This window comes from Pempheris klunzingeri, chromosome 17 (genome assembly GCF_042242105.1).
Source record: "Pempheris klunzingeri isolate RE-2024b chromosome 17, fPemKlu1.hap1, whole genome shotgun sequence".
NCBI lineage: Eukaryota > Metazoa > Chordata > Actinopteri > Acropomatiformes > Pempheridae > Pempheris > Pempheris klunzingeri.
Genome location: NC_092028.1, coordinates 12,445,590 through 12,472,441, shown reverse-complemented (window position 1 = coordinate 12,472,441; position 26,852 = coordinate 12,445,590). Strand labels below are relative to the sequence as shown.

The window sequence follows — 26,852 nt, the reverse complement described above, 5'->3', positions numbered from 1 at the left end:
AGAGAATGGGAAGATGGGAGCGAGGGAGAAAATTGGGTAAACGCTGGGTAGAGCAGCAGGGGTGGAGGGAGAGAAAGAGAACGAAAGAGAGAGAGAAAGAGGGAGACCATTGTCTGTGTACCAGACCTGTGTGCCGGCAGCCTGTTTCCATGGTAACGGGCATTTAAAGCAACACTGATGCGTCAATGTGGAGAAACTGAGCCGAGGGTCGATCATTACAGGAATACCCGACACACACACACAGATTTCCTAAAACATGCACAGATACACATGAGGGCACGCCATCTGTAGAAACACACAACGTAAACACACAATGTGCTGCCCGTGTTGCAGCACACACACACACACACACACACACACACACACACACATGCACACGTATATGTACACACATTACTCATTTAGGACTATTCTTTGTAAGTGCACACCAGTATTGTTAATACAGACTCAGAGAATTTAGAAAGAGAAACGCACAATACACACAGTATTTCTAAACCAAGATACACACACACACACACACACACACAGCCACATGCGCAAACAGCCGTTCACGTGATGCGTGTGTCATTTTAATGGTTCCTGAGTTTGTGTGGGAGGCTGGTACCTTCAGAGCTGCTCTTCCTGCCTCGGCGTCTGAGGACATCTGCATCACAATGCTGCTGCTAACATTTCTGTGCGGACATGCTCGCAGTGCGATGATAACCATATCGCACTCACATCTCGTGGGCAGACACGGGCACGCACGGCGCTTCAACCTGATCTGTAATGTCACGTCCGTACACACACCACAAGCAGAAACACACACGTAACCACACGTGTGTGTTGTATTTATTCTGTTTACCGTGCATTCCTGTATTTACATATTACAGGTTGTGAGCATTTTGCTCTGTGAATTACAGCCACATCACATTTTTTTTTTTTTTTTGACTTCATGTGTTTCAGCAGCGCTCCGACTCCATTGCTTTGTCCTTTAACTTCCCTCCTGCAGTTGGAAGTGGGAATGTGTCGAGTTGTGTAGGTGGACATCTGCTGCTTGTGCACCCTGTTGCTGATGCAATATTTCTCCATCCAAAACACAGAGAACAACTTTTAGTTGCACTGTGACACAACGTAGAATTTTCATTTGGATCTGTTATAAACGCATCAAAGCAATCCTTCATAAGTTAGCTAGTTAACACCATGTGTAACTTTTCGTTTTGGTGTAAGGCCATATGATCTCTTCAGAAACGTGGATGTGTTTTCCCAACTTTGAGAAATGTATCTTTGGCTGTGTGAACCAATCAGGACCAAGACTTCGGACCACTGCAATAGAAATCGGAAATGGATTGGCCAGATAACATCGATAGTTACTGTGTGTTAGGCAGACTTTTTTTTTACGCCAAAATACAAAGCCTTCAATTATTGCTAAGGGACATATAAAGTCTAATGAATCCAAAAAATAATCATGAAAAGGCTGTTTTTGGGCAGGAGTAAAAACAGTAAATGTTTCCCTTCACTTAGGCACAGTGAAGAAGTCCCACTGTGTCCAACAGTGGCTGTCTGTGTGGGGCTGGGCAGGAAATACACACCGCCTCGTGGATTTGATCACACTATATAAACTACATGATATATGACAGTTTGGAATAATACAACACAGCCCACTGTAATACAGCATAGCGCAGTGTCATGCAGTTCAATGTAGTGCAGCAGAGTGTGGTTTCATTAGTTTTCTCTGGGTAAATTCACTCTGCAAGGTCAGTGGAGAAAACGCAGTGGGATCCTTTACGACATATGACAGTTAATATCCTGAGGACTGTTTTTCTGTCAAGTGACCCTGAACAACTTTCTTGGATAAGAGGGCGTCGCCGACAGTAACAAACACCACCATTCATGGTGGAGCAGCCAGTTCATGAATGACACTGTGACCTAAATGACCTTGAGTGAGACGATAAAACTAATAGCGTTAAGTTACGGCCTAATATGCTCATCTTGATTTGTCACCACAGACATTATGTAGTGATGCCAAACAGCTCTGGTCGTTGCTTTTGTGTCCCGTGCGGTTTGTCTGCAGAGGTGTTTTGATTTGGGATGCAACCCTGTGGTTTTATGACTTCTTTCTCTCCCGTTGGTCTTGTCCTCGTCCTTGTGGTTGCATAAAATGAGCTTTGGGCCAGATGGTGTCCTTCCTCTCTCTGTTTCAACTTTATAGAGTTTGTATTTACATAGAGTCACACTGCCACCATATGTGATGAGTCCACACGAACAAAAACACACACACACACACACACACACACACACTTGTCAAAGGATATCACCAGCACAGATCTAACTTTAATGGATATCTAGACTTCAGTGCTGAAGATTATAATGCACTCTTGAACTGTGGCTGTCCTCTGTGCAAAGACACATTTACACACACAGACACACACACACACACACACACACACACACATATATATACCTGTGTGTCTTTGTCCATCTGTGCTCACTCCCTGTTGTATCCCATACCCAATAACCTCTCTACATTATCATGCCTGAATATTTATAAGGCATAAACAGCAAAGCCGCTAAGCTTCTGATCTCATAGGACAAAAAAAATGTATGAAGTGGACATAAGGTCACTCTCATATTCTTGACAGTTCTAAAAAGAATAATGAGTGTGATATGTTTTCCATTTACATTATTAAGCTGACATTAATCTACAGCAACTATTAATGAGTGAGCAGGTAGAGGTTCTGCTCACTCTGTGCTTGACAGCCCACGTCGCTGTTTGCAGCTCACGGTGGAGATTAAGCCCGTGGCGTTTTCTTTACACACTGGTCTTTTTAAGATCTTGTCCGTCTTTCTTCCTGAGAGGAACGGTATGCTAAACACATCAATAAATCAATCAAACTCAGCTTAACTTGAACATTCGAGCAGTTGCAAAATTTTTCAAGTCACTAGGTTCACCCTGTGTTTTATGCAAATTACCATAAGAAACCTAATAAAAAGTTTTAATATGAAATACGACTGGATGAAAGATCCTTTGTAGAGGTCCCAAAACTCAATTAGCCTTGTGGGAACAACAGACACACCATGCATAGCCATGTAATGTAAAGCTCGGCCATTTTTCTTCTTGCCTGCTCGCTTGTTTTAAGGTGAGCACTTTTATGAGTTTCAGAGTGATAGGAAGTGGAGCGCTACGCTCTCAGTCGGCTGGTTTCAGCAGAGCAGATCTGTGCAACAGTCCATCTGTGCTAATAGTTTACATAAATTACAATTTTTCTCAGTTTCTGAAAATTGTCCTGGGCCCCTTCCTTGTGTCCCTCTGAAGCACGGAGCCCTAACCTTTCTGATATTACCTTAGTGTCACAGTAACAGTTGATCAAAACATAAAAGTGGAGACTTCTTAAAACTAAGTTGTCAGAGTTACTTTAAACTGATGTCTATATGTCATTTCTTGAAGGAACCATGCATTTGATAACAAAATCAAGGTTAAAATAGTTTAACGTTTTGTGAAGTACACTGTTCCACAGCTTTTCCACTGAGAGTTAGATGAGAAGATTTCTATCACTCTCATATCTGTCCATTAAATATGCGGTTACTGCTCGGGGTCAGTTAGCTTAGCTTAGCATAAAGACAAAGGAACCACCTACAAGCAAGTGATTATATCTTGTTAGTTATCAATCTTTAGAGATTTTGATCCCTTTGGACAGAGTCAGGCTAGCTGTTTCCCCCTATTTAAAGTCTTTATGCTAAGCTAAAGTGAATAGATGTAGTTCCCAGAATGTTGAACTATTACTTCAGAGCTCCTCTTTGGTAAGGTTTGCTCTACACATAGCAGAGACACCTTCAACAGTTCCATTCGCTCCTAAAATTCCCCGATACAGATTTCAGTCCAGAGAGTTGAACTTTTGTTACCTGGTCACAAGCCTGCTTCAATTTTTATGGGCTGACCTGCTGAGACTTGACCCACATTTTTGCCTGCTATTTGCAGCAGCTGCTGGGTTCTTCAGGAAAGAAGATATGAGGACAGGACGGGAGAAAGGAAGAGGAAAGTCAGAAAGGGAGAAATTGAGAAATGAGAGGGAAGAATCGGTGATGAAAAAGGAGAGCTGAACGGGATACGATAAACTAGAGACCTGAGAGAGGGAGACGAGACAGAAACGTTTACTCCTTTGTTTTAGAGGCCGCAATCAGCACGAGCCTGACCTTGGCCACGAGACACTTAATCTGCCGAGTGCACACACATCTACACAGCGGCGCAGAGGCAACTCATAGTGGTTTCACTCTTGGCATCTGTCTGTCCACCTCCATCAGGAATCAGCAGCCACAGATTATATATGAAACCATCATCCATGGTGTGTGTGTGTGTGTCCGTCCCACTGGTGTAATTACAAACAGATGTGCAATTAAAACAAATAGGATTTCGAGATTGCTTGACTGCTGCCAATCTATTTCTCTGCCATGCCGTCTGTCCTTCCTCTCCTCCTGCCCTTCACCTCCTCCTTCAATCTCTCCCCGCTTTTGTAATCCCACTCTCCTCACCCATCCACCTCCCTTTATCTCCATCCGCCCCCACGCTGTGTGTCCTAAACAGAGTAAAATGTGAAATAATCTCCTCTTCCTCCCTCTTTCTCTTCTTACTCTTTCTTTTTCTCCTCCTTGATGTACTTGAAGGGCAAAGAGAAGCTGGACAGAGCTGCATGGCATTAAGTTCACGGACGATGATTAATTAAAGCCTCTATATGCTGCGCAATTCTGGGCTGAAATCTTTGCTTGTCAATACAAAAGGGCAATCCATAGATCGCGCTGTGAGAACCAATGGCCGACTTGGCACCCAAACAGCCAAACTTTCAAACTTGAATTGGCCATTCACTAACATCCAGCCCCTTAGTTACATTGCCTTTAGGTAAATAGTTATATTCTTGTACAACATTCACTGTTTACAGTGATATTGGTGACAGATTAACAGGCAAAGTTCATGCGAATTTTAGATTTCAGGCAAAGACAGAAAAAAGTTTTTTGCTGTTTTTGCTTTTAACATATATGGACTGACCAATAAACATAACACTATCTCGGGTAAAGTTAACTGGGCTTTCTAGAGTTTTCCCCCCAATTCATTAAAGACATAACATAACCTGTAACCCCCAACACTAGTTAATGAATGCAGGAAGTAACTTTTTGCCTCTACTATAAGTTATTCAGCCGAACATTCAGCCCCATGCACACTGCTTCAACTTATCCAAACAGGCCTGCCGTGCCAATATTACTTGCAAAGCTATTGGATTGGATATGGCCATAACTGTTAGGCAATGGGTTTAGTCCATTCTCTGCTACAGCCAATGTCATTAAATCAACCAACTCAGAATATGCATGAACAACACAACAGTGTGAGCTCCATTTTTGCAATGTTAAAAACAAAAGGCAAAACCAAATAGCAGATGGAAACGGTGTCAGTGCTATGGCCAAAACTTGCTTTTTTATTTCTGCTGCATTTTCAAAGCGAGGGTAGCACATAGAGCTGATGCAAGTTGATGACATGTCTGCTTGCATATTTTTTTTTTTTTACCAACATCTTAGCATTATGATTCACCAGGCATTTATCTCACAATTTGACATGCCTCAAAATTGATATTGTGTTGTCTGACACAAACAGCAAACAAGATCTGTATTGGACCTATCTCGTACAAAGTAACGTGCAATCACGCTATGCGGAAGCCTTTTATCGACTCCTCACCTTCTGTGCCGCCTTTCTTTTTCTTTCCATTTCTCCTATTTTGCCTCTCAAGATGACATCTTGAGAAATAATGAATCTGCGTTCTCTCTCCTTCCCTCCTGTCCTTATCCTCTTTATTTCGACTTTGACTGTATATAACCCAAAACAGTCAGAAAAGCTTTCCTTTATCACTTCACTCTCTTATTATTTACTTTTTTATTATTTTATTTATTCCTGCCCTTTTACAATATGTCGCCTATCTCTCCTGCCTTTCTCTGCCTTCCTCCATTCCTTGCTCTCTTTCTCCCTCTTTCTTTCTTTCCTTCCCTGCAACCCCTTTTTCCTCCAAGGTGGTAGATAGATGAAGGTATAGAGGCATGACAGGAGCTGTGTGCCATAAAGATTTTGAATATTGATGAATTTATCTTGCTTTGTCCTCACCCTTCCCTTCCTCTTCTCCTCTCACTAGGTGATGCTGGCAGAGCGTAAAGGCACAGAAGACCTGTACGCTATAAAGATTCTGAAGAAGGACGTCGTGATCCAGGATGATGACGTGGAATGCACCATGGTGGAGAAGAGAGTGTTGGCGTTGGCTGGAAAGCCCCCGTTCTTAACACAGCTGCACTCCACCTTCCAGACCATGGTAGGTGGGGCGGCGAACAGCTGCAAAAGTTACGTGATATCATATAGAATATTTTCATATTTCATATTTTTCTATAACAACTTAATTGCTTTGATGTCACCTTGGTTAAAGCAACATTATAAGAAGTTTGTTTCTTGCCCAGATAAGTCGATATCATATCCATTATCTGGCCATTTCATATAGACTGCAGCCACCAGATGGGTTTTTTTCAGCTTCGCACAATGACACATCTAAAGCTTGCTAATGGGAATGTAATTAGTTTGGTCCGCACAAAAACCATGTGTACAAAAAGTGTAAAAACAGCATGTGATTCTGCTGTGCTATTTCCGATGGTTGATGACAAGATTAAGAAAAGAAATAATCTAGCAAATAACCCTCCATGAAACACAACTCATATATATATTTTTCTCATGGATTACACTAATAAGACATAGTGTAACAGGTTAATTGGTGAGTTTTTGTGGTGCTGGTTGGCAGATTTTGCTAAACTAAGCTAACCAACTGCTGGCTGTTGTTTCATATTTAATGGTAACGTATGTTTGTATGTTGTCATGTATCTCTCATCTATTATTCTGGCCACTCCATTTGTATCAGTGAAGTAGGTTGAATATCAAGGAGTATGGGCTTCTTTGCTGATGCAGCTAGCAGGCAACTACAGATGTATTGTATTTTCACTTTATTTTTAGTTTTATTTGTTATTGATCAGTGTCTGTGGAGTCCATGTAAAGTTCTGCTTAATTAGAAAATGTTTGCTGGGTTGGTCGCGCACACACACACACACACACACCCACAAACGCACAGTGACTTGGCACTAAAACAACATAGATTTAGCATTATTTGCAAGCTGAACTGACACCCTTCGTAGGCCCCTACTCCTTCACATTAAATTTGATATGATGGGAGTCACAGTGCGGTGCCCTGCTGAAGGGCACAGCCGCACTGCTGGTGAGCGCTGTGGTCTTAACAGCAGCCACCCTGCCCGCTGTCACCAGCTCACAGCTGGAATACACAGGCTGGATTCATATTTGATTCATGCTCATCTTCTGACGTATAATCCATATTACTCTAAAGATGAGTCAACAGAGGAGTAAATATAGCTCACTGGTTTCGTACTTAACACCGAGCACATGCCATTCACATTCACGTGCTATATAAACACACTCATTTGTACATGTTTTCATTGATTAATGAACATAATGTGATGGGAATCCTTTAGAGGTTTTGGTCTAAGGTTCTAGACAAGAACGGTTGACCGGCCCTACACACACACACACACACACACACACACATATATGCACACACACACAAACAAACCAGAAGGGAGTGTGTTAATCCTCCTCAGCACTAATTCTCTGACCAGTGGAGGGCTTTCGTACATATGGGACTTAGCAAGCAGTTATAACACACACACACATACTCGCACACAAAGGCAATTATAATATATGCATGCATACACCCATACGTATTGCATATGCTGTGTACTGTGCACAAAAAATACTTTTTAATCACAAATACACTGTAGACACACACTCTAGGACCACATATTGCACACGAACCTATCAGGCGGTGCAGTAAAGTATACTCACACAACTTCACAATATTTTCTCCAAATACACACATGGCCACATACCAAATCCCTCACATACTGTACCTTATTGGCAATTTCAGGAGATAATGGATGAGAATTAGCTCTTAAATTGATGTTGCTTTGTTCCCTCAGTTGAAGACTGATTGGACGTGCAATCCAATCTCCTCTTTCTCACTGTCTTCTTCCTCTTTTCACTATCTCTTATCCCTCCATTTTCACTGCCTGTGTCATTTTTTTCTATATCCCGAGTCCTTTAATCTTCTCCCATTTGACCCATCACTCTGTATCTACCTTTGAACAATTCCCCTCTCTCTACAGCATCTCACTTTTCTCTGTGACCTCTCGGTTGCTCTCACGCACACGTACTTTTTGACCTCTCTCTCCCTGTCTGCCCTTCTGTCTCCTCGCAGGACCGTTTGTATTTTGTCATGGAGTACATAAATGGAGGAGATCTCATGTATCAGATTCAGCAGGTCGGCAAGTTCAAAGAGCCCCATGCTGTGTGAGTGCACCCACACACTTACACAAACACACAAAGCATCCTTTGTAGGCTAAAGGCTGAGATACATTCTTATGCCATCATAACAAAAGATCTTAATCCCACGATTACAGGTATGACACAGTTTGGTAATGCTTTTTTAAATCATATTGAATAAGCCATCAGCAGCTTGACAGGCTCAGGTGATGGATGAGCAACCCTAGCAGAGCCTGGGGGTGAAATATGTTGTTCGCCCCGATGCACGCTGCTGCTCCGAGGAACTTCAAAGAAATGAAAGTAATGCAGCAGCTCCTGCGGGTTTTCACTGTGTGTTAGAATACCTCCAAAACTGCAGAATATAATTAAAGTGGCTGGTGAGATCACTGGTGTCAAGTCAAACCAGCGGGCTGACATATTTGACAAGCGGGCTGGCAGGAACACGAGAGATGTGGAGGAGTTTGCCCCTCATCTACTTTATGGGGAATTAGTGTTTCTTCCTTCCAGCAGAAGGTTTAGACTGCTGAAGGGCGAGTAGAACAGGGTGAGGAACTCGTTTATCGAAAGCCATCAACTCGGTGTGCTCTGCTTAATTTATTTATTAGACACCAGTCAGGATATTCTGCTCTGTGGATGATGCTTTGAACTTTTGCCTCGGTGTCTTGTCTTTTTGTATTTTGTACTCCAGTATGTTTATGTTTTGCATCTAAAGCCGTGTTAGTTCCCCGCTGCAGTGAGGCCACCCCGATCGTCATTTTGATCACAGATAAAACCTCCAACAAGCTCTAAACAGACTGCATATTCCACGCTGCTCTCCACACCTCCAAAATGCCTCCTGACAGCTTTTTGGTGCACTTTACAAACAGACACTGATTGTGCACACCCACGCAAGCACGCACGCAAACATAGTTGACTGCGTGGTCAGTGTGTCCAGACTCCTGTTGATCTTATCAGCTGCTCTCTGGCCTTGAAGAGACAGCACTGACCTTTATGCACACATGCGCGTACGCACACAAATTATCCCTCTGTTTTCCCCTTGTCCTTTCTCTCAGCATCTTTCTAATTACTGCTTTTGTTTCTTGTGTGTGTGTGTGTGTAGATTTTATGCTGCGGAGATAGCCATTGGTCTGTTCTTCCTGCACCTAAAGGGCATCATCTACAGGTAACCTCCATTCCAAAACGTACTAAATATAAAATGTTTGCACCAAAGCTTGGGCAACTAAGAGTCCCAGTCTTGAGGACAATCCACACCAAGAAAAAAAATAACTATAGAAATCATTCTCACGCAAGTGGAGGGGAAAGTCCACACCAGAAATGTAACGACAACGACAGTGGCAAACAATATCGTCAGGATCACTTTCAGGGCAATTTGACAAACGATAGAAACACTGACAGCCGATCAAAATCCATCTGACTTTGCAGGGAGCCACTGCAGAGAGACTCATCCTTTAGGTTCATAGTAAGCCACCCCTGTTTGATAAAACGAAACTGCGTATATGCACACGGACGTGCCGCGGCCCGTGTTGTCATGGTAACAGACACCCCAGCTGCAGTCCTCACTCTGGAAGACCTGGATTAGGACACTGATCACCGCCACTGGTCCAGCCAGTTCTGACAGAAAGCCTGGTCTCGAGCACGCCACGGACCACACTCACTGAAAACATACACACATTTATTACACAACGTTAAGAGCAGCTGACAGCTGAACCTGTCATATTCCCCCGCTGACGGTCAATCTGTCTGTCTGTCTCTGTGTCCTCTGACTTCCTGATGTTTTATTACTTACGTGAATCATTTTTGATGATAAAAGTAATCGTTCACTGCAGCTCCTTGTTTAATTAAAGTAGATGGGTTTCATTAGATGAATTAGCCTTATTTACTGTGTCTCCCCCTGCCAACACAACTGGAGCGTGCAGCGCGCACTTGGCACCACTGTTTGCAGAACATTATCGTTCATCAGCGAGGATTCTCACATCGTTACAGTTGTAGTTATCTCTCTTGGTGTGGACAGCCCCGTGCTCTGTTTTGTGCAGACATTTGTGGTGTGACCTCCATGCAGGCCCACGGGGCCTTCGGCAGGAAGGGCACTGGTGACACGGATACAACAATATCGTCACATACCCCAATAAAAGATAAAGTCACCACAGGCTTATAATGCAATAAATGTAATCTCTACCACTCTCAATGACACACAGTGACGTGCTGTCACAGAGTTGGCTTAAGCAGAATCCTAAATATGACACATGTATCTATGACACCATTCATTTATTGTGCAGTCTCACATCTTCTATGATACAAGTTTAAAAAGAAAGCATTTTTTAACAAATTTGAGTCACCTCTTACTGTGGTTTTTATTCTCTATAACACTCTTTGGATTTACCAGGTTTATTTCACCACAATCTGAGTAGAGAGAGATTTAAAATAATAAACAACCATAGCAGGAATGTTAAGTCTGGAATTGATAAACTAGTTTAATAAGTATCTTAAGTAGTAGTAGTAGCTTTCATTAATGGTACTCTTCTAGCATTATCAAGCAATGCTTAATGATTGGCTCCCTGCTTTTTATGATCAATAATAATTCAAGCTGGAGAGACTTCATTAAAGGTATAGAAATGTATTATTGACATGTGCACACAATTCTGACATGAGTCTTTGGTGATTAGACCCCATCGTGATGTCATCATACTTTTGGGGGGGGGGGGTGGAGGTGAAGCCATGAGTTGTATAGAATACCGCCTGATTGGGTCTAGACTCCAGCGGTCGTAGATGAAGATGAAGAGACTGGCTGAAGATGTGGACTGACATGATGAGGAGTGGGCTTCTGATGAGCTCAAACCCGGGCGCTGGATGCGATTTGGAACTGGAGGTGAAACAGGTGGAGGAGGATCACAACGATTTCACGCTCAAATGACAGCTGACAGCAGCAAGAGAGAGATAATGCGGCATAAAGATCGTCTTCCTGATTGAATTTCCTCTTTCCTCATCAGTATCAAATGCAGCAATTCACCTGCACAGGCAGTGAAGAAAAATACTGCTAGAAAGCAAACATGGATGGGAAAAATGCAGGTCTTATTTTGTTTTTTTTAAGTCAGCTTTGCAAATGCTTTATTAAACTCAAATTAGCACTCAACACATTTGGACAGTGGACCAGAGTATTTTCTTTAGGGAAGCAGTTGAGCATGATGCATATTATTTTGTAATATTCGGACAGGTTTTTTGAAGACCTGTAGTAGGCACTGAAGAAACTTCAAGTAGGTTTTGACCTTAAGACTAATATTAACTTGCTTGTGCAGTTTATATTGTCGTGCAGAGAATCCACCCCCACAAATGATGCAGCCCCCCCTCCCCCCGACTGCAAATCAGAACCACATCTGCCACCTGTTTTGGCGTAGCTCCAATAAGCACCTCATCATTCCCCGTCTAACCCCCACTACACAGAATAAGGGAGATTGCAGAGTAAACTTCAGAATAAAAAAATCCAACCATGAGATGATGAGCCTTCACGGTCCGTGTTGGGTCATGAACCGAGCGACATTCTCCTTTAACGTTGTTTCTCCCTCCCGTAGAGATCTGAAGCTGGACAACGTGATGCTGGACTGTGAGGGGCACATTAAGATAGCAGATTTTGGCATGTGTAAAGAAAATATGCTTGACGGAATCACCACCAAGACCTTCTGTGGAACCCCAGACTACATCGCTCCTGAGGTAAAGTGTGTGTGAGTGCATGTGTTCTGCTTGTTGTTGTTGTTGTTGTCTGTGGCTCACATGCTGTTGTGTTAACTCCCACTGTACAAAGCTGCCATAGATTATTGTAATGTGCTGCCCAATAATAAGCCAGTGAAGGAGCCAGTATGCTTCTTCAGAAGTGCTTGCCCCTCTTTTTTAACTATTTCTAATACATACTTTAGCTTGTTTATGATTTAGTTGATATTTTCTTGCCCTGCCTCATGATGATGGCAACTTTCCTGACCAAAGTCTCTTATATTTCAGATCATAGCCTATCAACCTTATGGAAAATCTGTGGACTGGTGGGCCTTTGGAGTATTGCTCTATGAGATGCTAGCTGGACAGGTTAGTCTGTGTGTGTGAGTCAACGCGTGTGTGTGTGTGTGTGTGTGACAAATCCCATAAATAAAATTATCAAACATGGTAGAAATAAAATCTTTTAAGACAGCACGAATATGCTAGACAACATCATTTATATTCATGTCTGAATGTGAAAAAAAAAACAAAAAAAACTTGTGATCACAGCCTGTAAAATTTGACATTGTGTTATGAAAGGTTAGCTATTAAATTATACCCTTTGATGAGTTTTTCTCTCATGGCATTAATAATGGTTAGAGGAGATGTGACATTTCAAATACTGGATATTTCATTTGGAGTGGATATTGTGAATGTGTGAGCGTCACCGGCCCGCACTCTTTTGCTTCTGAGGAGACAAAAAAAGGCTTTTAATGATTCAATTTAAATATCGGCTATTTGTCCTGTCCTGCCCTGTGCTTGTCCTCCTCTCCTCTCTCCTCATTTATCCCCTCCAGCCTCCATTTGACGGTGAAGATGAGGATGAGTTATTTCAGTCCATTATGGAGCATCACGTCTCCTATCCCAAGTCAATGTCCAAGGAGGCTGTCGCTATCTGTAAAGGGGTGAGTGTACACAGACATTCTCACAAACACACACGCACACACGCACACGCACACACACACACACACACACACACACACACACACACGGGTCCTTGTCTGTCTCACTAGCTCAACCTTGCTCCCCTCCTCGCAAAATCTCTCTCTTTGTTTCTGTCTCGCTCCCTCTCTTGTCGACACCCTCTCTTTCACACACTCGCACGCAGAGGGGAGAATTGGGAGGGTATTAAATTTGTTTTAGGAAATAATGCAGGGACAAGAAGAGGGAGGAGGAGAACAGAGGAAGGGGAGAAGAGAAGTAGGCAGAGAGGGGCATCAAAATTATCTGCATAATTAAAACCATTGTGGGGGAACATTTATTTAGAGTGAAACAACATTGTCCGCTCTCGCTATCTGTCCTGCTTCCATCTCTCTCTCTGTCTGTCTCTCTCTCTCTCTCTCTCTCTCTCTGTCATAACGCTCTACTTTCCCGTCCTTCTCCTCTCTCCGCAGTGTTCATTGTTAAGCCCCTGTTTCGCTTTTTTCATTGTACATTCTTTCTATCTCTCTCACACATGCAGATTCTCCCTCTCTGTCTTGCACTCTCTTCCTCTCTCTCTCTTTGCCAAACACAAATTCACACACACACACACACACACACACACACACACACATAGCTTCACACGCGCACTGCACTGCTCTAATAGCCTAAGCCTGTGTAGTGTGCTCAGCTGACTGTGGAGACTCCTCTTCAGAAAAGACTGGCCAGCACCAAATGATGCTCTGACACTTCCCAACTGGACCAGACTGTGTGTGTGTGTGTGTGTGTGTGTGTGTGTGTGTGTGTGCGCGTGTGTGTGCGTGTGTGTGTCTGTGTGTGTCTGTGTCTCTGTGTGTGCGTTAACAAGGTGTTTTCATGAAAGAAAAGAGTAAAAAAGAATTGTTTCTAAAGCTCCATTCTCAGACAAGATCACATACAAACAAGCACATACACACACACACACACACAAACACACATATATGTATACGTAACAACAACATACAATGCAAGCATTAAAATTAAGAAACGTCTGTGCTGCCAAGACTTTAGTCATACGTCCTCCCACTAATTTTTAAAGACAATGGCATTTATAGGCAAATTGATGACACATATGTTCAGTGAAATAAACACACACACACACACACACAGGCTATGTTATGTATTAGTGATGATTACTGGGTTGTAGTTCTACAACAGTGGATCTTCAGTGGAGCATGAAAGCTCGCCTCCGTCCACCCCCACAGCTCCCACTGCGCCCTGCCAGCACTGCCGAGGCTAACTCGGTGTGTGAATGTATGTGTGTGCGCATGTGAAGACTACATGAAGCTTTCCTTTTTTTTTTTTTTTTTTTTAAATCCTACAAGATATTTCCATTTTGAAAAAAAAAAAAAAAAATTATCATGTAAAGTTGATTTTTGAGTACGCTGCAATGAATACAGTGCAGTCTGTGAACATGAAGGTGTTGTGTCCAACTTTAGCGTAGATACACTTGTTTTAGTTGACTTGGATATTGCATTTTGAAAAAATAGCTGACTGACACTTTAAAACACTGCAAACATCTTACCTATTATTAGTAGTAACAGTTAGTGTGTATTTTCAGGCTTATTTTGGTTGTAAAATGATGATGCAGTGTTGTAGTGTTCTGGTTCTGAATAATTGACACCAGCACATTTTAAGGTCTTTTCTGTGTTTTTAGATCACCAAAAACATTGTCTAGTATCAAGCTACAGTGTAAATGCTGCAAAACTTTCACTAAGGTGTAACATCATCCTTTGACCAGTGAATACTTATTTTAGTATAATTAGGACTGGAAAGAGTTTAATTTCTGCCAACATTCTGCACAGTACTGTAGACTTCATGTATACAGTATGCAGGCTTATGGTGTGTGTGTGTGTGTGAGTGTGGAAAGGGAGTGATCAGAGACATTTCCACTCGCCTGCTTCCACCCTGACCAGCATCCATATTTCATAGCCAACAATGGGCCACACACACACACACACACACACACACACACACACACACACACACATACATACACAGCACACTTAAGCTGCTACTACAGTACATTCTGTAGTGCTGTAGTGTTAGGTACATGCTGTATTCTACTTCACATGGCTCTACAGCAAAGAGTAATTGTGAAAATGTGTTCTTATACATGCAAAGGCAGGCACACACACATGCATAAACACACACACGCCGAGCATTTTTTCCACTGCTATTCCCCTTTTCTATATTCCCTGTTGCATTCTGCAATGGAAGAAGCATGATTCAGTTTTAAGGACAGAGCTGTGGCAGCACACCAGTTCGTACCTGCGTAACTACTCATCCCTCTAATAATTCAAGCCACAAAAAATTCAACACACTAGGAAACCCGAATGCAATATGTGCCATATATATGCCAAAATGTGACCCCAAAATTTCACTGCACCACCTGATCTGCTACCGCTGCACCTGCCTCAACGCAAGCAGCTTCTTTTGGAGCCACAAACTAGATGGCACAAGGCTACTTTTATATCCTGGCAGCTGTTTGGTAATTCTTAAATTGAATGAATTTTTAAAAATACCTGTCATGGTTACATTATACTGTAACCAGCCTACTGCCAGCCTGCATATAAAGCAAGTCTAGAGAGTAAAAGAAATACTGTAACTGTACTGTATAGGAACTAGGAAAGCACAGTCTTGCCGGATGGCAAATGCAGCACGCTGGCCAGAACAAGTAAACCATGCCATTTTCACATTTGCCATTATTTCCTGCAATCAGTGACCTGTTTCAGTCCGGCTGCTTTGTGGTGTATTGGATGTGCTGTCCTCCCCCATTCAATGATTGCAGAAAGCCACAGTGAGGAAGACTGCAGATTCACAAAGACTCTCATCAAAGGAAAGTAGCAGCTGTAACTGTACTGTCTGCTGAAAAAAAAAAAAGGCACCAGATTTGTTGCAAGACTCTTGTAAAATAAAGATTCTAAAAGGGTCTTAAAAGATGTCAAATCTACTGAAGCAGCTCAGGTGTGGTTTTAACTGTGCCCCTCTGGATCGCCTTGAAACTGTTGTGCATGCACATTTAAACAATGTGTGTCAGATAGTTAGTCAGTAAGGAACATCGAGTCTCTTAGGCCATAAAAAGGGGAAGATAGATATCAACGTAGACATTAACCAATGGGTTAGAGGTGAGTGAGAAAGAGGAGTGGATGAGAGAGAGAGATGCTTCTGTGGAAAATAATTTAAAAAACGATCCTGTTTTTTTAATGAAAGATATTCTGAACACAAGCGCTAACGTTTTGCATGCATTACATTTGGCTATATTAATTTTGGTTTGTGTGTATGGATGAGTAATCGAGTGTGTGTCTGTGTGTCTGTGTGTGTTTGCACATTTATCAGTGAGCAGCCAGTATGTTTATGTGCACACATACGTGCGTTTGTGTGTGTGTGTGCAGTGTAAGGTTGACTGACCCGTGGAAAATGTTATTTTAGTTCTAATGTAATGAGTTATGACTGCTGCTCCTGAGGGAGGCACACCCCACCTACACACACACACACACACACTCGCACTCACACTCACACTCACACTCACACACACTGACGTCACTAGCCTTGATGCTGTTCTTAAGGTTTTGTGTGGACAGACATCGTAAACGGTCCTTAATTATGCCTGTGGAAAAACTGCTGTGGTAAAAGAGGAAAAAAAAACAACAGTTGTTCATTTATCTGCAGGCGGCGGTTTGGTGGCTAATGTTTGGTCCCCAGGAAGAGGCATCTAAGAGAATAGATGGCGGAAATGATGGATGGTTAAAAGGAAGGAAAGAAATATGACTTAAAGAAATAATGATAGTAGTAATGATGTTTATTTATTAACTGACATGAATGAAAGAAGGAATCATAGATAGAAACACTGAGGAAAAGAGACAGAAATGAATGAGATGAAACTTTAATGCTGCCAGAGGGGTAATTTGGGGCGTCGCAGCAGCACACTGTTGAGCGTAGATCCGATACAGACCTTTCTTGTAATTTAGGTTTACGCCTACAGCTCATTTTATGTAAATATGGCATGTCCAGACACCACACATCATTAAAATGTAATGAAGGCATTTAGCCAGCTATCTGTTAGCAAACCATTAGAATCCGTGATATTCTTGCAAGCTAATAAATCATTCGACCTCGTCTGTTTTTGTTGCTGGTTTCGTGTTTTTAAAATGTAGTGGAGCAGGGCTTTTGTATGTGATTTGTCAAAATCTGTTGACAGATGGTGCTCGTGTTACCCTCGGAAAAGGTGCTTACAGACCTGATGACCAAGCCGCTCGTTTCACTTGCACACTAGTGGAGCTGCAGTTTTAATGTCGGCCTGTTTGTTGGTCTGTCCACCACTTTGGTTCAGACTGAAAAATCTTAAGTATCGGAAGGATTGCCAGATTTTAGCATTTAGCTCAAGGCATGACAGTGGCTAAGTACAGCCTCACTGAGCTTCTAGCATTGCTGCACACTTGGTTGGTTGTTACAGTATTGAGACTGTTGGCAAGATAGAAGGATAAATATATGAGTTTCCAGATCAGGATGGAAGGAAGAGATAGCGAAGGAAAGATGGAGTTCATAGAGAATAGGGGGAGACAGTGAAAGAAAGACTGTGAATTCTACCATGGCGAGAACAAACGTGAGGGTATAGGTGAAAACGCCACGAGGAAGGTTGAAGGTTGGACTGAGGGAAGATAGGAATGATGGGCATACAGTAATTCGCTTTCTTCTCTCCATCTGTCCAGCTGATGACGAAGCACCCAGCGAAGCGACTGGGCTGTGGTCCAGAGGGGGAGAGAGACATCAGGGATCACAGCTTCTTCCGCTACATGGACTGGGAGAAACTGGAGAACAAGGAGGTGCAGCCGCCATTCAAACCCAGAGCTGTAAGTCTGACCCCGCTGAGCCCGACCTGACCCCAAGTGAGGAAGTACAACTCACATTAGTGGCGTAAGGGGCAAATTGGTCGCCCACCACAACAGAGACCAGGAGTTTAATTCCCGTCAGTGGTTAAATTCCTGGTAAACTCGACGTCTCGTTGTGACTGCAGAAAGCGTTTTAATCTTTTCTTTCCCTCTAGCTGCCTCTGTTTTCCTTCAACACCTATCTGTCCTCTGATTCTGTTATCTTACTCATCTCTTTACTTCCAATGTGATGTTTCTGTCCCTCCTCCCTCCTCTGTGTGGGACAATGCACAACAGGTAAGTCAGGAAACGGTGATGATGGTGATGAATGTGTGGTGGTGATGATGGCAGCCGGTGATGATGATAACGGCCGAAACGCTAACAATGGCGACTGTGAAGACGATGGTAGCGATGAGAAAGGTGCAGGGATGAATGTGGGTCAGCTGAGGAAGAGACTGAATGTGGCGAAAGACGTTGGCAACGACGGCGACAAACAGAAAGACCTGACAGCGATAACGACAGTGGTGGTGATGAATTTTAGACTTTAACTTCACTTTACTGGCGTCCCGAGTTTGGTGCAGCCGCGTTCTGCATGAGCTGAAGCAGTTTCTGTCTTCGTCGGGGTTAGACCGAGTTTAGAGTGAACCTCAAGGGAACGGCCACACAGTGTCAGCAAAAGTGACCCGAAACAACTGCGTGTTTGTGTTTTTCTTAGCTGTGCTTTTTTTTTTTCTTTTTCTACGACAAAATTAGTTTAATCATAAGTAGAGTCAGAATGATGTCATCTCTCACACACACACACACACACACACACGCATCATAATATGTACACACACTCACACAGCCTTAGGCCAGACTGCTGCTAAAGAGTTTTTCTGAGTTGAGCTTTTTATGCAGCTGTCTTGGCCCGCTGGGGTTTTGTATGTGCGTGTTTGTGTGTGTGTGTGTGTGTGTGTGTGTGTGCGCGTTATCTGAATTGGTAATGCTGCAATGTGTATGCATGCTCCTGTGTTTGTATATGATCTACGTTTTCGCATGTGTGGGTATTAGAGGTCACCATTAGGGCCTGGCAGTGTTTTAACACTGAGGTGTTTCTGCAGAGTCTTCTGATGTGACTACTAACATATGTTGTCTGATCTCCTCTCCTCTCTTCTCTCCCTCCGCATCGGCCCCTTCTTTCCGTTTGATCTCGTCTTTCTAACATCTCTTGTCTTTCACCCCTCTCTCTCTCTCTCTCTCTCTCTCTGCCCTGCCGCTTGGTGTTCTCTCTCTTTCTCTCTCCTTCCTTCTGAGGACAAATAAAGGTTCGGATTTTTTTTTTGAAGAACCAATGTGTTTGCACTGCATAAAAGTTTAGGCTTCAGTGTAGCACCTGAAGGTGGTTCTTTGATGTGTTTTGGTGCTATGCTATCAGGCTTAATTGAGCTATGTGTGTATTGTTTTGAAGAAGGGCTCCGACTGACCTCAAACTATTTTCCTTCAGAGAGGTGTGCGCGATGGTGTTTTTGTACATGTGATTTTTTATGAACGATGTTTGAAGCTTCTAAAATCCATATCCCTGCTTGAATTGGCAGGCTCACTTTGGTCAGAAGTTAGTTTCCTAACTTTGTGATGATGGTCTGCTTGTGGTTTCACACTGTGAAAGTCTTTGAGGAGTCCGTTCCACGGTTGATCAGATGAGCTTTTTAACATGTGACTGAATGACCAACTAAGGGACTGGCTGACTGACCTGTTGGCCGATTAATCCGACAGATAAACAGTGGTCATGCTATCACCTTGGACTTGTCTTAAGTTATTATTGTTCATCTGTCTGTCTATCAAGCACTCTGTCGTCAATCCGTTTATCCATCCCATCCTCCACCTACAGACTCCATCCATCCTTCCACCAACTCACCCATCCATTCACTGTTTACTGCTGCCATGCATCAACCCATCTGTCCTTTCATCCACGCATTTTTATTTGTCCTTTTTTCTGTGTTCACAGTTTTCTCACGTTTGTTTCCATTTATTTGCATGCTCTGGGGCTCAGTCTCAAATGGACCCTGTCGTGGAGTGCACTACTGTTAACAGAAACCTGACAGTATGGCAGCATTTATTTAAAACTATAGAAAAACCAACGTTTTTTAAATGCAAAAGAAACATCTCACCCTCTCCTCTTATAGTCTGGCCCAAATCTAATCCTTTTTAAGGGACATTTAAAAACAATCCAGTTACATTCCTGGAATTAAGACGGTATTTAACCTTTGATTTCAGCATGATATGGTAGATGTTTACCTCTTTAATGGCCAATTCTTGGCTTTAGTCTGTATTAGTACTTCTAGACTTTGTGGCACTTATTTAATTTCCTTATGTGGCAAATTCTTTCCATCTGGTTCCCCAAACAAGTTAAAACAAACGCAAGTAATTAGGTGAAAATACTATTTGACCCTGGTGTATTTCTCATTTCACATATTTCCCCAAACTATAAACATTCTGGCTTAATTTCATTTGGTTTTCTGAGTTACAGAGATTTAATGAGTTTGTAGTTTTCCTCTGGGTGATGTTGTCAGAGGACACTGAATCCTTGTTGTGTTAATTAAAGCTCAGCGCAGTGATGGAGATGGGGAAAAAAGGAGTAGCTCAGCCCAAAGTCCTCTCGAGGCACACTGTCGGGAAAATATAGTTTTCAAGTTAATAACTTGTTTTATGTACTTAGATGGACGCACGTCTCACGGGTATATAAGCTCTTTTTGGGTTCCTACTGGTCAGAACGAGGATATGAACTGAAATAAACAATGACTTCTGTGGGGTTTTTTTTTTTGCCTAATTGCTTACTGAGAAAAGAAAGTCTACCTAATCATTTAGTCATCTGTCACTTCTTTGTAAGCACTTAAGATAGCCGAGAGTTTGATTGGATAGTGATAGTGGCTAAATGAATACTCTCAATAGCAGGAGTAGGAGTCAACATTTTCAATTAGCAGACATGATTTCAATGTGATGACATTTAATCACCACATATGGAATACCTGGAATTGTGCAGCTTTGAAGCAAATACCTAAAGACGTATTCCCAGTGCTCTCTTGCACACTAGCTAGTCGTATCATATCTCTACAGGTCTCCACAGCTGCATTATATAATTAACCCACAATTACCCAAAAACAAATCCATGCTTTTCAGTGAAATCCTCATCACCCAGAAGTTCTAGCTTCATGCATTACACTTTTGCCCTGCCAACAATCCAATGTAGTGCACTGCCACAGGACGTTTGAGACTTCAGCGACCTTGTTCTGTTTAAAGTTGGAGTTGAATATGTTTCAAATATTTGAAAAAGGAAGGCATATACCTGAGGCTTGCTTGATTTATCCTCTGCTGGCATTTTTGTGGCACTGTGAGGGTAATAATAAATTGCCTTTTAGCCAGTGCAGGGTTTGAATCAAGCACACCCTAAGTACGGGCACCTTGTTCTGATATTTAAAACTATGTTCACGTAATGTCATCGCACACCCTGGTTCAACCTGCCATTCCCCTTTTTCTTTTGTTCTCCTCTCCTCCTCCCCTCCTCCCCCCCTCCACCCCAATCCATCCATTCCTCTCCATCCCCACTCCTCCCCCTCCCAATCCACCCCTCCCCTGTACTCCATCCCTCCTCAACAGTGTGGACGGGATGCCGAAAACTTTGACCGCTTTTTCACACGCCACCCGCCAGTGCTGACCCCGCCCGATGAGGAAGTGATTCAGAACCTGGACCAGGACGAGTTCCAGGGATTCTCCTTTATCAACCCAGAGTTCCCAGGAACTTCTGCTACCACCCCTGCCACCGAGCAGGCTTGATTTGACCTCACACATGGACACATGGAACCACACATACACACACACACACACACACATACATAATCCTTCTCCCCAGTAACAACCCCGTGCACCCTGAAACACACACACGCACACAATCATATCAACTTTAAACATCCTGGAAATGATTTGTGCTGTCACAGGAGCCACGAATACCATATACACAATACAAAACACACATACTCACGTTTGTTGTTCCCACTGGTGCACCCCGAAATGCATGTAGCACGACAGTGCAGCTTCCAAAGTGAGAAATTCAGCTTAACTTAAAAACAAATCCTGTATTCTTCCATGCTTCCACGGGATCAAAATGTTACTAGTTTGCAAGCTTCTTCCTGTTTTTGTTTTTGAGAAACGAGAAGCTTGGAAATGCGAATCACCACAAGCTCGTTGAATCTGACTCATTTAAGCATTTGGGATGATTCTCAACATGTGTTGCTCACAGTGTGAACAAAGTGTTTGTGTTCAATTTACGCAAACACGTGATCAGAATTCTCAGAATAAGGATTTAAAAATTGGTGGTGAACATTGGCATTGCATAAAATCCTCATTTTCAAATCAAGGGACAAAAATGACTTTTTGCATAACTGATTGGTATTTTCATAGTATTCCATTAAGTGATACAAAGCCAGTACATTCACAAGCTACTACAGAATATCCTCCAGCACACAGAAACACACGACTGCGTCATTCACATGTAACATATCTTGAGCATTCCATGTTACGACTTCTTTTGGTGGAAATTGTGATTTAACTTTTCTTTTAGTCATTCCTCAGCTATTCCAGCACATTCTGAGTTCAGCCTGTAATTCCGATGTGCTTTTTTTTTTTTTTTTCAATGTATAATGATAATAATATTAGTGTCTGTATGTTTATCCTTATCTTAGCTAAAACTGGAATGCTTCTCATATTTGTGCATGAGTTATCTAGTATTTAAGCAATGAAAGAGATCAATAATAGCCCCGTGTGTGTTTCCCAGCAGCATTTTGGTGTCTTATCTCCGCGCCCCTCTGCCGCCATTGCGTGGCTGTTTCGTGGTTTTCAAAACATGTATTAAAGACAGCATGGTTTTACCCAATCAGACAGTGAAAGATGAAATTTGTGCCACAAAAGAGCACAAATATCTGAGATTGTCCATGTGTCTTATTTGCCGTTCACTGCCGAGATCACGACGGTAAAATGCTGTTGGGAAATGTAGTCTTTACATGGGCTTTCAGTCAGCTAAATAGATAGGTAATACTACTTCTTATACTCTGATTTTCTGTTTTCTAGTATTTAAGCAATGAAAGAGATTAGGAGGTAGTTTCTTCGTGTTTTACAAAAGCATGATTTCGATACCTGGGCGTTCGTTTACAGCATATATGTGTGTCTGCACATGTATGTTTCACATGTGACTGAACGAATACTGTGTATGAAACGGCACATTTGCGTTTTTTTCTATGCGTGTCCATACCTGCCTTCCCAGCGCCTCGCCAGGCCTTGTGTTAACATTTGTTTGTATGGTGATCGTTTGCACCCCCACCTCCATATCAGGCAGTATTGGTTTGATCCACTTACTTCTTTACTTTGGAAGAAAAGTCAATAGATGGAAGTAGAGAAGAACAAAGCTGTTACAGTTTCAGGTACAGGTTTCAATGGTGATACTACAGAGTGTACTGTGTTTGGCTCAGCACTGCAAATTCAACCTTGATAATATCTGCAAAGCACCACCTCAGTACGAGGGATGTTTTGCAGGTTCGACATCATGGCCTGGAAATAAAAACCGGACCCAGTTTCCTGCTTTCAAAATGCAGGTTAAGCACCTGAGCATCTCAAAAGTTCCCAAAACCTGAGGAAAGTTTCTGTGGTTTAAAGAAGGCCATTGGCTTTATTTAACACTTTAGAAGACCAATATATCATGCAGCCCTACTTTTCTGATCTCATTCTTTTTGGGTATGTGACAAAGGATTTAAGGCTCAACTCACTGAGTCTGGTGTTTTTCAAATGGCTATCTGCGTGTCCAATAAGAATTTCCATCCTAACTACAGCAGCAGCAAATGTGGACACAAAGCTTCTTCCGAAGCAGAAAATGTGTGTTTGTTTTGTCTTTTGTTTTGCCCTAGCGAGCAATAATGTTGTTGACAGGAAGGCAGAATTGGTGGTGAATCAACCTTCAGGAGGCTCAGGTTAGGACTGCAATTAATTCACACACAAAAGGCTATGAGGCATGTTTATCTCAGCCAGAGAGGAAGATGGACCTCATACACTTGAGTGCAGCTAACGTTGTGTGGAAGTGGCTGAAGTGCTTCCTCATATCACGCTCCTCTTCATCACAGAGTGAGCAAAGTGAGCAGGTTCACTGGTGTTAATCAATAGGAGTGGCATGAAGTTGTCTATACCGTATCTGCAGGTGAAGAAGAACATTTGTTCTTATTAGTAAGACAGTAACTGATATTTTAGAGTGTCTACAGTATGGAAGGAGTTAAGAGGAGATCAGTGTATTCCCGATGATTTGAAATATTTGTTTCAACTTGAATGCAGACGCTTTAGATGCACGTGTGCTGCTGAGATTTGGCATAAGCATTAAATATCACTCAGAAACATTTGAGTCACTCCCAACACCCCGTGAAAAATGTCATTTGCAATTCAAGTTAAAAACAACAGAGACATGTGAAAGATAATTTCTGCAGGACGCTGGCAGTTTGTGCTCTTTTTTTTATTCCTTAGCAGTGGGACAGATGGTGAAGGGTTAGCAGGCAGCCGGGAGACTGAAGGCCTGATCCCATTAGGAATTGCAAGAGCGGGAAGTCTGAACTGAGGATTTCCAAGTTAGTTAGTTGCCTCATCACTGATCCGAATGGTTTCACACACAGCCATCTAGACTGCCCTTGAATGGGAAGCATGTTAGATGCTTTTTTGGTGGCATTGAGACCTGTTATGTGCAATAATTTGACATTTTGATTGGGTTAATGAAGGGAATAAAAAGTCGCTGGTTTAGGGAAAGTCAGAAGTAACGGCTGGATAAGGTTTATTCTGTTCGTTCTGTCTATCTCTAGTCTTCAAACTGCTGATGAGCTCAGCACTGAAGTGCAGCTTTAGCGCTTTCAAACCATTGTGAGTCCAAAAGTAAGTGCAACTGCTGTTTTTATGTCTTGACAACTAGGGTGAATCCATTATCTGTGTTGTACCTCCATTGTCGGTATTTATTACAGTCAGTGTCTCCTGTATTATAACAACAACAAATAACTATATAGACTAATACATAAACACATATATAGCTGTGTCAAATGTTGATATATACATATAATTAAACACCATGTGGTCAGTATTGCAAAGGACGAGAGGAGGAGAAGTCTTATTCCAAGATTTGTGTTTTTGTTTCTATGATTCCTTCCTGCTGAAGGAGAAGCAAAATGAACTCTGCATGAAAAATGCTTTTGTTTTACCTTTTTATTAGTTAGTTCAATTTATAAACGTTCAACATATTAGGGTGATTCATGTTTTCTGTGTCAGCAGTGCTTCAAAGGTGTGATCCGAGCTACTCTTGTGTGCGCTGTGTGAAAATAATGAAATATATCTATAGAGAAAAAAAAAGAAAAAATGCTTTTCACAATGCTTTCCATGTGCCAAACTTTTTTGTTTTCCAGGAAAAAAAACAGGCATACCTAAAATAAAGGATTTAAAAGATGTGTTAGGGGAGGTTTGTTGTGTTTATATGATATTCATTGTATATATTTTGACATGCTTCAAAGAAAGTGGTGGAGAGTGAAGAAAAAAGGAGGTAAGGGGAAAGAGATTAGAGTGATGGAGGGTGACAGACAGGGAGGTTTCTGGGTAAATGGGAGAGAGAAAGGAAAACGGATGAAAGAAAGGGAGAAGAAAGCAATTCAACGATGAAGAGAGGAGAGAGGAAGAGGTAGTAAGAAGGGACAGTGGAAAGGAGGAAGGGGAGGGGGAGGAGGGGTGAGGAGGCAAAGCGAGGCTCTGTGAAGCGAGGCAGGCAGCTACGACAGGCTGTGCATATTTCATGGCTGCCACTTATCATAAGAGCCTTTTTCTGATGGGGGAGCGTAGGTCTGATGACTTCAAGGAAATAACATGCAGAACACGGCCTACATACACACAGCCCTGCTGAGCCACTCAACCGCTTCAAGCCGCCTCTAAAGCTGCTCCCAATCCACTGTCGAGCCGCTGCTGCTGCTGCTGCTGCTGCGGCTGCTCTTACTAGCTGTACATTTACTTTTAATAGGGGTTACTGTATCTGGCACCATTTACTATTCCTGGTACAGTGTAATGTTTACAAGTAGTGCAGTGGTTCTGAACCACGTCTGAGCCGCGGCACAATGTGATGGAACACAACACGTATGCAGCACACCAATTACGCACCGGGAATGGGAATGTGGGAGTGTGATCATAGAGCTGGTTATGGTTCAAAATCCATGGATGGGAAAAGAAAAACCTATACCAGTGAGGTTAACCTCATAATGAAGTTAGTCAGACGTGTTGAGATGGCCTTTAGGTTCTTTCCGTTTGGGTGGAGGGTCGAGGTATATGACCACAACAGTGTGACGTCTGGCTCAGATCAGAAGGATTATTAATATACTTGGCTGCCTTTTAACTCAGGTCTGATACTGAATGTACACAAGGGGTCAGAACTGGAAAATTCATTCCTTGATACAGTAATCAAAAACATGCACTTGCACATCCAGCATGTACCGTGCAACTTTCCACTCTAAAACTCTAAAGCAGTAACAGTAACAGCCATCTCATATATACAAGCACGGATATAACAGATCAGTATTGCGGCACTAAACTAAACCCGATCAGTCAGCAATCTTTGGCACTGCGCTCATTGGTAATACATGTTTACAACAGAGTTGCATTTTTGATTACAGTCTACCTCTACAGCGTCACCTCCACAGAAACATGTTTATTTACCAAGACTGTGAAATATGCTCGAAGGAATAGTTTGACATTTGGTAAACTATGCTTGATCGCTTTCTTCCTGAGAGTTAGATGAGAAGGCCAGTGCCATTCTTGTGTTTGTCTTTTGAATACGAAGCTACCACCAAGAGGCGGCCCGCCCATTG

The 26,852-nt window shown here is 42.4% G+C and overlaps 1 protein-coding gene across 1 annotated transcript in view; it reads left to right on the top strand.

Moving 5' to 3' along the window:
* LOC139216302 (protein kinase C beta type-like) overlaps positions 1-22,256 on the top strand; it is a 74,418-nt gene extending 52,162 nt beyond the window's left edge. Inside the window, exons 10-17 of the mRNA XM_070847393.1 lie at positions 6,147-6,320; positions 8,319-8,410; positions 9,483-9,545; positions 11,950-12,088; positions 12,374-12,454; positions 12,922-13,029; positions 17,797-17,937; positions 21,589-22,256. Of these exons, the coding sequence (XP_070703494.1) occupies positions 6,147-6,320; positions 8,319-8,410; positions 9,483-9,545; positions 11,950-12,088; positions 12,374-12,454; positions 12,922-13,029; positions 17,797-17,937; positions 21,589-21,765 (975 nt within the window). The 3' untranslated portion in view covers positions 21,766-22,256. The remainder of the gene's footprint in view (positions 1-6,146; positions 6,321-8,318; positions 8,411-9,482; positions 9,546-11,949; positions 12,089-12,373; positions 12,455-12,921; positions 13,030-17,796; positions 17,938-21,588) is intronic.
* Positions 22,257-26,852: the final 4,596 nt, after the last annotated feature.